Source organism: Hyperolius riggenbachi, chromosome 3, assembly GCF_040937935.1.
Source record: "Hyperolius riggenbachi isolate aHypRig1 chromosome 3, aHypRig1.pri, whole genome shotgun sequence".
Classification (NCBI taxonomy): domain Eukaryota; kingdom Metazoa; phylum Chordata; class Amphibia; order Anura; family Hyperoliidae; genus Hyperolius; species Hyperolius riggenbachi.
In genome coordinates, this window is record NC_090648.1 from 62581433 (window position 1) to 62596551 (window position 15119).

Consider the following 15119-nt stretch of genomic DNA (forward strand, 5'->3'; position numbering starts at 1 on the left):
TGGAGTTTACTGTAAAGGGATTCGTCTGTAGCGAGGAGAGATGAACAGTGTGCAGCCAGGCCTGGTGGAGGGGCCTGTTACAGTCAGACGTTTCACAGCTTGCTCCCTGCACACTGCTATGTGTGAAAGCTCCCTGTGTTCATGTAATTGAGGGCAGTGCTGCGCTAACCTGTCACCGGCTGCCTGTATCACACTGCTGTGACCTCGGCCCTCTCCACACGCTGCCCGCTGAGCTATGGAAGCCACACTGGGAGTCTGAGGTACAGCAAACACTCCTAGGTGGTAATGTGTGGTGACTGGATCACTTAAACTGTGATTCTAATTATAGCCACTGAGCTGTATAATGACCTTGTTCAGTGGTGCATATGTACAGTACGGAAGCCAGGAGCTGCAAGCCTACACATTCTTCTGATCAGAGGAGCTTGCTGGCCAGTAAAGATAGCCATACTTCAGAAGAGGTATGGGCAGATCGACCAATAGACAGATCTCTCTCTGATCTAATCTGATTGAAGAGAGATCTGTTGCTTGCCCATACACAGCAGACCGATTCCTGATCAATTTGATGCTGAAATTGTGATGGTGCCATCCACCGCCTCGCTGGCCTGACAATGTCCCCCCAATATTAACCACTTCACCCCAAAGCGGTTTTCACCCTAACGGACAAGAGCGATTTTCAGTGCTCATCCCTTTCATTTGCCAATAGCTTAATCACTACTACTCACAATGACATGATCTACATCTTGTTTTTTTCACCACCAATTAGGCTTTTAGGCCTGGAACCCACTGAAATCAGCAAACGCAAAACGCAACCGCTAGCGTTTTGTCTGAGTGGTTTGCAAGCGGATTCATGCGCGTTTTTGGTCGTGTTTTGCAACATTGTATTTTTTTGCCCAGCGAGTGCGTAGCGTTTTGCGTTTTGCGTTTTTATCCTGATTGGTCCTGTGAATTATTTTTCATTTTGTTACAGTGTGCTGAACCGCAAAACGCTAACAAAACCGCTCAGTTTAGGTTTTGCTGAGCGTTTCTGCTAGCGTTTCAATACTTTACATTGAAGCGCTAACGCTCCCAAAATGCTGCAGGTCCTGCGTTTGCGTTTCTGGGAAACGCAAACGCTCCTGTGGAAGTTGCCCCATCCATTAACATTAGCCCAGCGTTTTGGCAAACTGCTAGCGTATCGCAGTGCTGCCAAAACGCTGCCAAAAGCGCTCCTGTGGGTTCCAGCCCTTAGGGGTTGATATTTGTTTTCAGTAATTACTTTACTTTCTATGCATTTTAAAGGGAAAAACAAGGAAAAAATGAAAAAATACACTTTTTCTCCAATTTCATCCCCTATAGTTTTAATATAAACACTACTACTGTGCATAAAACTCATATTTTATCTGCCTATTTGTCCTGGTTATTATTACAAGATTTTAATTATGCCCCTAGTACAAAGTATAGTGACAATATAGTATTGGGAAATAAAGTTGTATTTTTTCTACGGTGTAAATGGGAGAGCTCATGTGCACCCGCGGGAGCGCACACATGCACACGCACAGCGGCAGCAGCACTGTTTGACTTATAAAAACGTCCTGGACCGTTAAGAGGCTCTAGCAGGACGTTTTTATAAGTCTGCTTGTCATTAAGTGGTTCAATGGGCCTAACCAGAACCCAGCGTATTATACTATACCGGTTTGCGGTATAGCGAGTATAATTATAATAGGTTATTGTGTGATGACAAATATTTTTATTGGGGTTTTTTATGTTTTTAAATTGTATTGTACAATCATAAGGTATTGAAGTAGCATTGATCCTGTATATCTTTTTTTAAACTTTGAGTGGTGCTGTTTTGGGGGCTTTTTTGTTCTTCTCTGGGTCTATATTGCTGGATAGTGGTTGGATAGTGTGCTGGTTAAGGGCTCTGCCTCTGACACAGGTGACCTGGATTCAAATTAAAGCTCTTCCTATTTCAGTAAGCCAGCACCTATTCAGTAAGGCATTCTTGGGCAAGACTCCCTTACACTGCTACTGCCTACTGAGTGAACCCTAAGTGTTTTGAGACTGACAAGAGAAAAGCACTAAACAAATACTGGAATTATTATTTATGTGTCTAGCCCTGGCATATCTTGATAGCGCATGGTGGTTTGGGGGCCCCAGCTAGTGAGAGAGACCTGGGGCCCCCGGCTGTCGTGCGGACCAATGTTTGTGATTTTACACATCTTGATAGGCAGGGCCGGAGCTACCATAGGAAAAAATGGGTAGTTGCCCCAGGGCCCCAGCGCCTGTAGGGGCCCCCAAGGTGTCCCTCCCCCATCTTAACTGTTGCTCCCCAGGTACTCTGCAGAGTCTGTTAAGTTGGGAGGTGATTGGGGGGAGGGGGGTCAGCAGCCAGTTCAGGGGCCCAGGAGGGAAATTTGGCTGCAACAAAGGGCCTCTAATGACGCTTTTTAGTCAGGGGGGTGTCTGTTGCGGGGCCCACAGGCTAATTTTGCCCTAGGGCCCAATTGTTACTTAAACCGGCCCTGTTGATAGGCCAGGGTGGGGACACCATTTCTTGTTTTATTGACTAAATTAACAATAGGACAATAAACACTGGGGATTTCTCTCATTCTCATTTATGCTGAAATAGTCTCTTGCAATGCTGCTGAAATGTTTTCCAGAGTGCAATAAGGAAAAGTTAAGTTGTATTCAATGTATTTTCATACCCAGCCCTAATGAGGTGTTTTACATATCTGGGATAGAAGTACTTTCTGTGCTTATACCTACATGTATTGTATTATTTTAGGCTACTTGCACACCAAGACCTTGCGTTAGGTGCTACGTTAAGGTCGCATAACGTGCACCTAATGCAACGCATGGTGGTGCGGGAGAGGACGGTAGAGTGAACCGCGTTAGGCGGCTCTATCCGTATAAGGCCTCCCAGAGTGGCGCTGATTGGCCGGCGGGACCACGTGATGCGGAGCGAGACACTCCGCATCACGTGGTCCCGCCGGCCAATCAGCGGCCGCCAGTGCAGTGAATATTAAGTAGCCATGTGCGCGGCTACTGTAGCAGCATCTCCCTGCCTCCTCTCCGCCCCCCACTGAGCATGTGCAAACAGTCTAACGCGGCTATAGCCGCTCTAACGCCGTAGCATGCTGCACTTTCGGCAGAACGTGCAGCATTACATGTAACGCAACGTGGGCTGTGTGAACAGCCCACTTGTGTTACATTGCTGTGCGTTGGGGGAGCGTTACAGGCTGCACTAACGTGCGCCTGTAACGTCCCTGTGTGGAAGCAGCCTTAATGTATGTTTGATGGGCTTGTTCTCTCTTTGGCCTTTTATTCGGGTATTGTATTTATTACTGTGGTGTGCACCCATTTCCTGTCAGGGTAAGGGGGCCGTTCACACTTATCAGAATCCACGTGCATAGTGCGGGATATCGTTTTCCCACTCATCGCACATCTAATGTATGAATCCGTAGATTCATATCTGTAGAAGCGTGAAACGGCCGTCATGCATTTGTACCCAGCACCCACCGATTGTGCCACCTCTCCATCCATCGGTATGTTTACCTTTTATTCAATTTATGGACAATGCGTGTTTGCACTCATCATGTAACAGAAAGTTTTGAATAAAAACAGTGTTTTGTAATAGTGCCAGCATCATCCACTTCTTATGTTATGTTGTAACTCTAAGCATGCTAGAGCATGCTACGCAGGGCCTGGGCCAAGGCAGAGGCGAGAGAGGCTCCAGCCTCAGGGCGCAGTGTAAGAACGGGCGCACAGCTCACTCAACTATCATTCCCCTATTGTGTGTGAAGCAAGAGAAAAATAAGAAAAGGTAATACACAGCAAGTCAGATAACTAGAGATTAAGGTGTTGGGGGGGGGGGGGGGGGGGTCGGGGTGCCTCTTAGTCTAATAGCAATCAGTGTGTGACAGCTGGGGTGGGAGGGATGGAGGGGCGCTCTTTGGTGTCTCAGCCTTGGGTGCTGGTGGACCTTGTCCTGGTTCTGATGCTACGCGCACCAACCAGGAGAGGAAACGCATTCAAGCCACCCTTGCTTGGGCAATCGTCTTGCTATACGCTGTGGTGCCAACATGCCGCTACCACTCCAGCTCTATAAACTATGAGTGCCCCAGAATATCCGAAACAGGACTGTACTGAGATTGGTATCGTACTAAAATTCACAATTTTGAATACATATGTTCTGGGAGGTGTGCTACTCAGTGATCAGCTGGGGTAGACACTTTTACATGCAGTTCCACAGATATGCGATGATTTTGAGTTATTGACTTTCCTATTATTTTTTTCTGTATTTCGTTTTGCTTTGTTAATCATGTGATTGGACCTGTGTATCATGTGATTTCCTGTGGGTGGGGTTTTTAGGTGTCACTGATGTGAGGAGTGGCACACCTGAGGAAGGGCAATGCCAGAAAGATGTTATGTGCTTCTGTATGCTGACAATACAGGTTATTACTGAGCCATATGTGTACCATCTCCAAGTCTTTTATAGGCTTCAGAAGTACTCCGGTCTCCAAGTACATCCAATTTGATCTCTCAGCTGTATCAGCTGACTGACATGGCAGAGTAGCTAATTTGTAAACACAGGATGTTAAGCCTATGTTTTCTTCCACGAAAGCAGGAATTAGACACACTGCAGATTTATTGCAGGAATTGTATCAGCTGTAACAAAGACATATTTTTTTCTTTAAAGGTTATTATGCTGTTGCTTATCTTTTAGAGCAGAAAGGAAGTTCTGAATTCAAGTCCGCTTTAAATAGCATTTTATTGATAAGGTGTGAGAAGATCACCTAGGAGAAAATGTAGGAGAAAGCGTGAATTGAATAAGGGCCAAAGTCATGCCCTCCAGTGTGTGAGATACTGGGAGAAAAAACTCAAAAACAACGGGAGCCCAAATGGTGCAGTATGCCACAAATGATGAGTATATGAAAAAAGGTATCTGTAAAAGAAAACTCATAAAGGTGGGTTGCACACGGGGCATCCGACCACTTCAGGCAGGTGGAGTGTCTTAAACCTGACTCCACTCAGGTATGCCAGCAATCCTGGATGCGGTCGCTCTCTTAGCAAAACATCTCATGCACCTTGAACTCCATAAGGTGGTGAGATTCCACCCTGGGTCAGGTGTATGAGACTCTCCTCACTGAGAAGTGGGGGGGGGGGGGGGAGTAAGGCACAGGAGAAGATAAAGAGGCACCCAATGTGTATAAAATACTTTAAAATCAATAAAAATAACAAAAATGAAGTGGTTTACCTCACAGATGACAACTCACTTTAGGTTGAAAAATTTAATAGCGAAATAAGCATAGGCAACGCGTTTCGTGGGACCAAGCCCAGTTCTTCAGGCCAAATAAAAGTGTCTATGAACATCAAAGAGAGATGCTCCATAAGCCAAATGGATCGAGCACTAAGGGCTTCTCTTTGATGTTCATAGGCACTTTTGTTTGGCCTGAGGAAGTGGGCTTGGTCCCATGAAACGCGTTGCCTGTGCTTATTTTGCTATTAAATTTCTCAACCTAAAGTGAGTTGTCGTCTGTAAGGTGAGCCACCTCATTTTTCTTATATTTATTGATTTTAAAGTATTTTATACACATCGGCCACCTTTTTATCTTCTCCTATGCCCTCCAGTGGCTGATTTTTGGAAACAAGTTGTAGATTTCCTACATGACTGTATGGGCTGTGCTGATCCCCTTGACATTAACACATCTATCCTAAACCTGATGGATGAAGACACCCCTAAATTTGATAATGCCCTCCTTATAGAAACCCTGTTTGCCGCCAGGCAATGCGTGGCTCTTAGATGGTTGTCACCCGTCTGCTCCTCTTTAGAAGACTGGAAAGGCAAAATTAAAAACTTTATTCCTGTAGTATTCCAACATAGATGGTGTCTCTGCAAATTCAACAAAGTCTAGGACAGATGGCTGACGAATCCCAGTCTATAACTATTTTTATACTCCGTCAGGTTTGGGTTACTTTTATCATCTTGAAATACCTAAAACTATCAAAGAAACTGTCCTTCTGTAAACCCTATACAGTATACCTATAGAGCTTTTAGCCAGCAACAATAGAAAGCTTTTCAGATGTCTCTCATCACAGCCTGTGAGAAAAAAAATGCCTTGTTTACAAGCTGTTTGTAACAGTTTGTATTGGTGTCAGTGTTAGAGGCTAAAGCCATCCATACCATGTAGCTAGGTTTCACCTCTCTGTCACTATTCACAGAGGAATGATTTACTGTTTGTTCCTGTCATGCCTGCTTTCTCACAGATCATATGAGAACAGCTGAGGCATTTTTAGATGCAGAAAAGGATCCGAGAAGAAGGACCTGTACTTTTTCCTTACTTGGATTCTTTCCCCCCCCCCCCCCCCCATCCCATTCAGAATGAGATCTTGTTCTGGCTGTCAGCTATTTATTTTACACTGCGAGGTGGAGACAGAGACACAGGATCAGGCACACAGGGCTGCAGCTGATGATTATTTACACACATTTGGAGCTAAATTTCTGCTTTCTATCATTCTGAACACATTTTACTCACAGTATTAGAGCCAGTGAAGATTGTTTCTGTATGCTGGTTGTTCTGGACACAGTCCTCCATAGTAATACCCACAGTGAGAACTGTTCTCTGTAAATTTAATTTTCTTGATATAAACATGAATATATATATAAGACTTTGTATTATTTGCTAGTAATTACTGGAAATATATGTGGCATTTAGAGTTTTAGTTAACTTTGATAATTCTCCTTTAAAGAGACACTATAGTGAAAAAAAATTATGATATAATGAATTGGTTGTGTAGTATGGATAATTACTAGAATATTAGTAGCAAAGAAAATATTCTCATATTTTTATTTTCAGATCTATCGTTTTTTATAACATTGCATCATTCTCTAATATTTTATGTTTACACACTACACAGCATTCTAAATGATTTTACAGAGCAGGTCAATGAACTTTTGAATCCGTCTCTGAAGAGAAAAAGAAAATACAATGACTGACAGTTGCGATAACAAGTTTCAGAAGACAGAGCTCTGTGCAACTTTGAAAGTCGTGGAGCTCAGTGGCTCTTTTGCATAGATAACTGGAGTTTCTTAACTCTTCCTGTACTGGAAACAATATTAGACTTAAGTCTCTACTCCTAATGTTTTATTTCTTAGCTGTACTACACATACAAATCATTATATAATAAAAAAAAAATTCGCTTCAGTGTCTCTTTAAGTACTTTCTTTCAAGTGATGCACTGTGAATACTTTCTGGATGCACTGTACTCTATAACGCATTAACATGTATTGTCATTGTGCCCATAAACTTCTGGTCAATGAAAAGAATAAGGGCCAAAGTCTATTATGAATTCCACTGAACCTGTATTTTCCTTGACTCCGCCTTCCTCACTCCTTTTGAATACATGATTTTAGCAACTATCATAGCAAATTGCATTGTGTTGGCGATGGAGCAGCATCTGCCGGAGGGAGACAAGACCCCCATGTCAGAGCGCCTGGTAAGTGCCAGACTTTTCACTCTATTACAGTGGCAATACTAATCTTATCATCGCCGTTTGTAACTCGGTTACGGAGTGTTTTCCAGCCTGAGAACGGAATGAGACGAAAACCAGGAAATGGGTATTTACTGCATTTTATTAAAGTGGTTACAGGATAATGTCATAATGAGCTTTTTATTACAACGCAAATTAAATTGTCAAAGTGGGCTTGATGTGTTCAAAATCAATAATGAAGCGATACCAAGCGAGGGATCTGCTCCTTCATTATTTTTTTTTAGCATGATTCATCGAATGAAAGCAAATTTTGGTTAAAAGAACGTCACATAGAAAAATTACTATGAAGTCAGCCAATAGAACGTAACACATGCCAAAAAAAACCCATTCCGTTTAGTGCAGGGGTGTCACACTGAAAATACAAAGTGGGCCGACATTGAAAAATTGGAACCAATTCGCAGGCCGATGTCTATTAGCCACCTCCCTCCCTTATCAAGTTCCCTGGTTTCTAATAGCCCCCTCCCTTATATAGTTCCCTAGTGGCCCTCCCTCCCCTGGTTTCTAATGCCTCCTCTCTCTCCTTGGTGATTTGTGATCCTCCCTCCCCTTTACAGTTCCCTAGTGTTCAGTGGTCCTCCCTCCCCTATACAGTTCCTTGGTGTCTAGTGTCCCCCTCCCTTCTCTATACAGTTCCCTGGTGTCTAGTAGCCCAACTCCCTATCCTATACCATTCCCTGGTGTCTAGTGCTTTGTCCCTCCCTCCTCCACATGGCTTCCCTGGTGATCTAGGTCTTCACCTCCAATATAGTTTTCCTGGTGGCCTACAGTGGGCCAAACATAATGCAAAGTGGGAAAACCACTTGGGGGCCAAATAGGATGGCCACGAGGCATGGTTTAGTGGAACAAAGTGTAATGGATCCTACGCGAAGCAATAGCATCTGTTCACATCAGTCTGATCCGTTTGGACTGTTCTGAAAAGGAGAATGAAACTTTGGGTCCTGCAGAATAATTCCAGATTGGCTGGATGAAGTTGTTGGTAACAGATGGCGACGGAATCATTGCTAGCCTATGAGAAAAGGTGATTTTGTCTGTTTTCACTAGGCTGTTCGCCGCATACATTATGCAAATTACTCACCTGCGGGCGATCATTCGGTCCCTTCACTGCAACCGCCATCCTTTGGGTCCCTGCATGCTGGATATGCTGGTATACAGATCCCAAAGCCCCATCAGAAGCATCAGGCTCACATTGGTTTGCAATAGACCAATGAGAATCATCCCTCCCCCAGGGAGTAATCTCATTGGTGCACTGAGTAGTGGACCAATAAAAATACCCATTGGTGCTCAGGGAGACTTTCCATTGGTGTTTTGCAAACTAATGGGAGACTGATGCTTTTGATGGGGCTTTGGGATGGGTATACCGGCTAGCACACAAAGTACCCAATTAGTGGTGGAAAGTGAACGTGATTGCGGCAGGTACCAAGCAGGGGGCGACACAAAATTCCATGGAGGAAAGACCAGATGAAAAACTGATGGCATATAAGCAGGGTGACCGTACCATGAATGGCTCCCACAGGACATGTGACTGCAGGACATGTAAGCAGGGTGATAGTACCATGCACAGCTCCATACATTACAGCACATGTGACTGCAGGACATGTAAGCTGGGTGACAGTACCATGGACAGCTCCCGTACATTACAGCACATGTGACTGCAGGACATGTAAGCAGGGTGACAGTACCATGGACAGCTCCATACATTACAGGACATGTGACTGCAGGACATGTAAGCGGGGTGACAGTACCATGGACAGCTCCCGTACATTACATCACAGGTGACTGCAGGACATGTAAGCGGGGTGACAGTACCATGGACAGCTCCATACATTACAGCACATGTGACTGCAGGACATGTAAGCAGGGTGATAGTACCATGCACAGCTCCATACATTACAGCACATGTGACTGCAGGACATGTAAGCAGGGTGACAGTGCCATGGACAGCTCCCGTACATTACAGCACATGTGACTGCAGGACATGTAAGCAGGGTGACAGTACCATGGACAGCTCCATACATTACAGCACATGTGACTGCAGGACATGTAAGCAGGGTGAAAGTACCATGGACAGCTCCATACATTACAGGACATGTGACTGCAGGACATGTAAGCAGGGTGACAGTACCATGGACAGCTCCCGTACATTACATCACATGTGACTGCAGGACATGTAAGCAGGGTGACAGTACCATGGACAGCTCCATACATTACAGGACATGTGACTGCAGGACATGTAAGCAGGGTGACAGTACCATGGACAGCTCCCGTACATTACATCACAGGTGACTGCAGGACATGTAAGCGGGGTGACAGTACTATGGACAGCTCCATACATTACAGCACATGTGACTGCAGGACATGTAAGCAGGGTGACAGTACCATGGACAGCTCCATACATTACGGGACATGTGACTGCAGGACATGTAAGCTAGGTGACAGTACCATGGACAGCTCCCGTACATTACATCACATGTGACTGCAGGACATGTAAGCAGAGTGACAGTACCATGGACAGCTCCATACATTACAGGACATGTGACTGCAGGACATGTAAGCAGGGTGACAGTAGCATGGACAGCTCCATACATTACAGGACATGTGACTGCAGGACATGTAAGTAGGGTGACAGTAGCATGCACAGCTCCCTACATTACAGCACGTGTGACTGCAGGACATGTAAGCAGGGTGACAGTATCATGGACAGCTCCATACATTAAAGCACATGTGACTGCAGGACATGTAAGCAGAGTGACAGTACCATGGATAGCTCCATACATTACAGGACATGTGACTGCAGGACATGTAAGCAGGGTGACAGTACCATGGACTGCTCCATACATTACAGGACATGTGACTGCAGGACATGTAAGCAGGGTGACAGTAGCATGGACAGCTCCATACATTTCAGGACATGTGACTGCAGGACATGTAAGCAGGGTGACAGTAGCATGGACAGCTCCATACATTACAGCACATGTGACTGCAGGACATGTAAGCAGGGTGACAGTACCATGGACAGCTCCATACATTACAGGACATGTGACTGCAGGACATGTAAGCAGGGTGACAGTACCATGGACAGCTCCATACATGTCCATGGTACTGTCACCCTGCTTACATGTCCTGCAGACATTACAGCACGTGTGACTGCAGAACATGTAAGCAGGGTGACAGTACCATGGACAGCTCCATACATTACAGCACATGTGACTGCAGGACATGTAAGCGGGGTGACAGTACCATGCACGGCTCCCTACATTACAGCACATGTGACTGCAGGACATGTAAGCAGGGTGACAGTACCATGGACAGCTCCATACATGTCCATGGTACTGTCACCCTGCTTACATGTCCTGCAGACATTACAGCACGTGTGACTGCAGAACATGTAAGCAGGGTGACAGTACCATGGACAGCTCCATACATTACAGCACATGTGACTGCAGGACATGTAAGCAGAGTGACAGTACCATGGATAGCTCCATACATTACAGCACATGTGACTGCAGAACATGTAAGCGGAGTGACATTACCATGGACAGCTCCCATACATTACAGCACATGTGACTGCAGGACATGTAAGCGGGTTGACATGTAAGCGGGCTGACAGTACCATGGACAGCTCCATACATTACAGAACATGTGACTGCAGGACATGTAAGCAGGGTGACAGTACCATGGACAGCTCCATACATTACAGCACATGTGACTGCAGGACATGTAAGCGGGGTGACAGTACCATGGACAGCTCCATACATTACAGCACATGTGACTGTAGGACATGTAAGCAGGGTGACAGTACCATGGACGGCTCCATACATTACAGCACATGGGACTGCAGGACATGTAAGCGGGGTGACAGTACCATGGACAGCTCCATACATTACAGCACATGTGACTACAGGACATGTAAGCGGGGTGACAGTACCATGGACAGCTCCATACATTACAGCACATGTGACTGCAGAACATGTTAGCAGGGTGACAGTACCATGGACAGCTCCCGTACATTACAGCACATGTGACTGCAGGACATGTAAGCAGGGTGACAGTACCATGGACAGCTCCCGTACATTACAGCACATGTGACTGCAGGACATGTAAGCAGGGTGACAGTACCATGGACAGCTCCCGTACATTACAGCACATGTGACTGCAGGACATGTAAGCAGGGTGACAGTACCATGGACAGCTCCATACATTACAGCACATGTGACTGCAGGACATGTAAGCAGGGTGACAGTACCATAGACAGCTCCATACATTACAGCACATGTGACTGCAGGACATGTAAGCAGGGTGACAGTACCATGGACAGCTCCATACATTACAGCACATGTGGCTGCAGGACATGTAAGCAGGGTGACAGTACCATGGACAGCTCCATACATTACAGGACATGTGACTGCAGGACATGTAAGTGGGATGACAGTACCATGGACAGCTCCATACATTACAGCACATGTGACTGCAGGACATGTAAGCAGGGTGACAGTTCCATGGACAGCGCCATACATTACTGCACAGGTGACTGCAGGACATGTAAGCAGGGTGACAGTACCATGGACAGCTCCATACATTACAGGACATGTGACTGCAGAACATGTAAGCAGGGTGACAGTACCATGGACAGCTCCCGTACATTACAGCACATGTGACTACAGGACATGTGGGCAGGGTGACAGTACCATGGACAGCTCCGTACATTACAGCACATGTGACTGCAGGACATGTAAGCAGGGTGACAGTACCATGGACAGCTCCATACATTACAGCACATGTGACTGCAGGACATGTAAGCAGGGTGACAGTACCATGGACAGCTCCCGTTCATTACAGCACATGTGACTGCAGGACTTGTAAGTGGGGTGACAGTACCATGGACAGCTCCGTACATTACAGCACATGTGACTGCAAGACATGCAATCAGGGTGACAGTACCATGGACAGCTCCATACATTACAGCACATGTGGCTGCAGGACATGTAAGTGGGGTGACAGTACCATGGACAGCTCCATACATTACAGCACATGTGACGGCAGGACATGTAAGCAGGGTGACAGTACCATGGACAGCTCCATACATTACTGCACAGGTGACTGCAGGACATGTAAGCAGGGTGACAGTACCATGGACAGCTCCATACATTACAGGACATGTGACTGCAGAACATGTAAGCAGGGTGACAGTACCATGGACAGCTCCCGTACATTACAGCACATGTGACTACAGGACATGTAAGCAGGGTGACAGTACCATGGACAGCTCCGTACATTACAGCACATGTGACTGCAGGACATGTAAGCAGGGTGACAGTACCATGGACAGCTCCATACATTACAGCACATGTGACTGCAGGACATGCAATCAGGGTGACAGTACCATGGACAGCTCCATACATTACAGCACATGTGACTGCAGGACATGTAAGCAGGGTGACAGTACCATGGACAGCTCCGTACATTACAGCACATGTGACTGCAGGACATGTAAGCAGGGTGACAGTACCATGGGCAGCTCCATACATTACAGCACATGTGGCTGCAGGACATGTAAGCAGGGTGACAGTACCATGGACAGCTCCATACATTACAGGACATGTGACTGCAGGACATGTAAGTGGGGTGACAGTACCATGGACAGCTCCATACATTACAGCACATGTGACTGCAGGACATGTAAGCAGGGTGACAGTAGCATGGACAGCTCCATACATTACTGCACAGGTGACTGCAGGACATGTAAGCAGGGTGACAGTACCATGGACAGCTCCATACATTACAGGACATGTGACTGCAGGACATGTAAGTGGGGTGACAGTACCATGGACAGCTCCATACATTACAGCACAGGTGACTGCAGGACATGTAAGCAGGGTGACAGTACCATGGACAGCTCCATACATTACAGGACATGTGACTGCAGAACATGTAAGCAGGGTGACAGTACCATGGACAGCTCCCGTACATTACAGTACATGTGACTACAGGACATGTAAACAGGGTGACAGTACCTTGGACAGCTCTGTACATTACAGCACATGTGACTGCAGGACATGTAAGCAGGGTGACAGTATCATGGACAGCTCCATACATTACAGCACATGTGACTGCAGGACATGTAAGCAGGGTGACAGTACCATGGAGAGCTCCATACATTACAGCACATGTGACTGCAGGACATGTAAGCAGGGTGACAGTACCATGGACAGCTCCGTACATTACAGCACATGTGACTGCAGGACATGTAAGCAGGGTGACAGTACCATGGACAGCTCCGTACATTACAGCACATGTGACTGCAGGACATGTAAGCAGGGTGACAGTACCATGGACAGCTCCGTACATTACAGCACATGTGACTGCAGGACATGCAATCAGGGTGACAGTACCATGGACAGCTCCATACATTACAGTACATGTGACTGCAGGGCATGTGAGTGGGGTGACAGTACCATGGACAGCTCCGTACATTACAGCACATGTGACTGCAAGACATGCAATCAGGGTGACAGTACCATGGACAGCTCCATACATTACAGCACATGTGGCTGCAGGACATGTAAGTGGGGTGACAGTACCATGGACAGCTCCATACATTACAGCACATGTGACGGCAGGACATGTAAGCAGGGTGACAGTACCATGGACAGCTCCATACATTACTGCACAGGTGACTGCAGGACATGTAAGCAGGGTGACAGTACCATGGACAGCTCCATACATTACAGGACATGTGACTGCAGAACATGTAAGCAGGGTGACAGTACCATGGACAGCTCCCGTACATTACAGCACATGTGACTACAGGACATGTAAGCAGGGTGACAGTACCATGGACAGCTCCGTACATTACAGCACATGTGACTGCAGGACATGTAAGCAGGGTGACAGTACCATGGACAGCTCCATACATTACAGCACATGTGACTGCAGGACATGCAATCAGGGTGACAGTACCATGGACAGCTCCATACATTACAGCACATGTGACTGCAGGACATGTAAGCAGGGTGACAGTACCATGGACAGCTCCGTACATTACAGCACATGTGACTGCAGGACATGTAAGCAGGGTGACAGTACCATGGGCAGCTCCATACATTACAGCACATGTGGCTGCAGGACATGTAAGCAGGGTGACAGTACCATGGACAGCTCCATACATTACAGGACATGTGACTGCAGGACATGTAAGTGGGGTGACAGTACCATGGACAGCTCCATACATTACAGCACATGTGACTGCAGGACATGTAAGCAGGGTGACAGTAGCATGGACAGCTCCATACATTACTGCACAGGTGACTGCAGGACATGTAAGCAGGGTGACAGTACCATGGACAGCTCCATACATTACAGGACATGTGACTGCAGGACATGTAAGTGGGGTGACAGTACCATGGACAGCTCCATACATTACAGCACAGGTGACTGCAGGACATGTAAGCAGGGTGACAGTACCATGGACAGCTCCATACATTACAGGACATGTGACTGCAGAACATGTAAGCAGGGTGACAGTACCATGGACAGCTCCCGTACATTACAGTACATGTGACTACAGGACATGTAAACAGGGTGACAGTACC

The 15119-nt window shown here is 46.3% G+C and overlaps 1 protein-coding gene across 1 annotated transcript in view; it reads left to right on the top strand.

Moving 5' to 3' along the window:
• Nucleotides 1-7348: 7348 nt before the first annotated feature.
• CACNA1A (calcium voltage-gated channel subunit alpha1 A) overlaps nt 7349-15119 on the top strand; it is a 313214-nt gene continuing 305443 nt past the window's right edge. Inside the window, exon 1 of the mRNA XM_068274204.1 lies at nt 7349-7476. Within this exon, the coding sequence (XP_068130305.1) occupies nt 7384-7476 (93 nt within the window). The 5' untranslated portion in view covers nt 7349-7383. The remainder of the gene's footprint in view (nt 7477-15119) is intronic.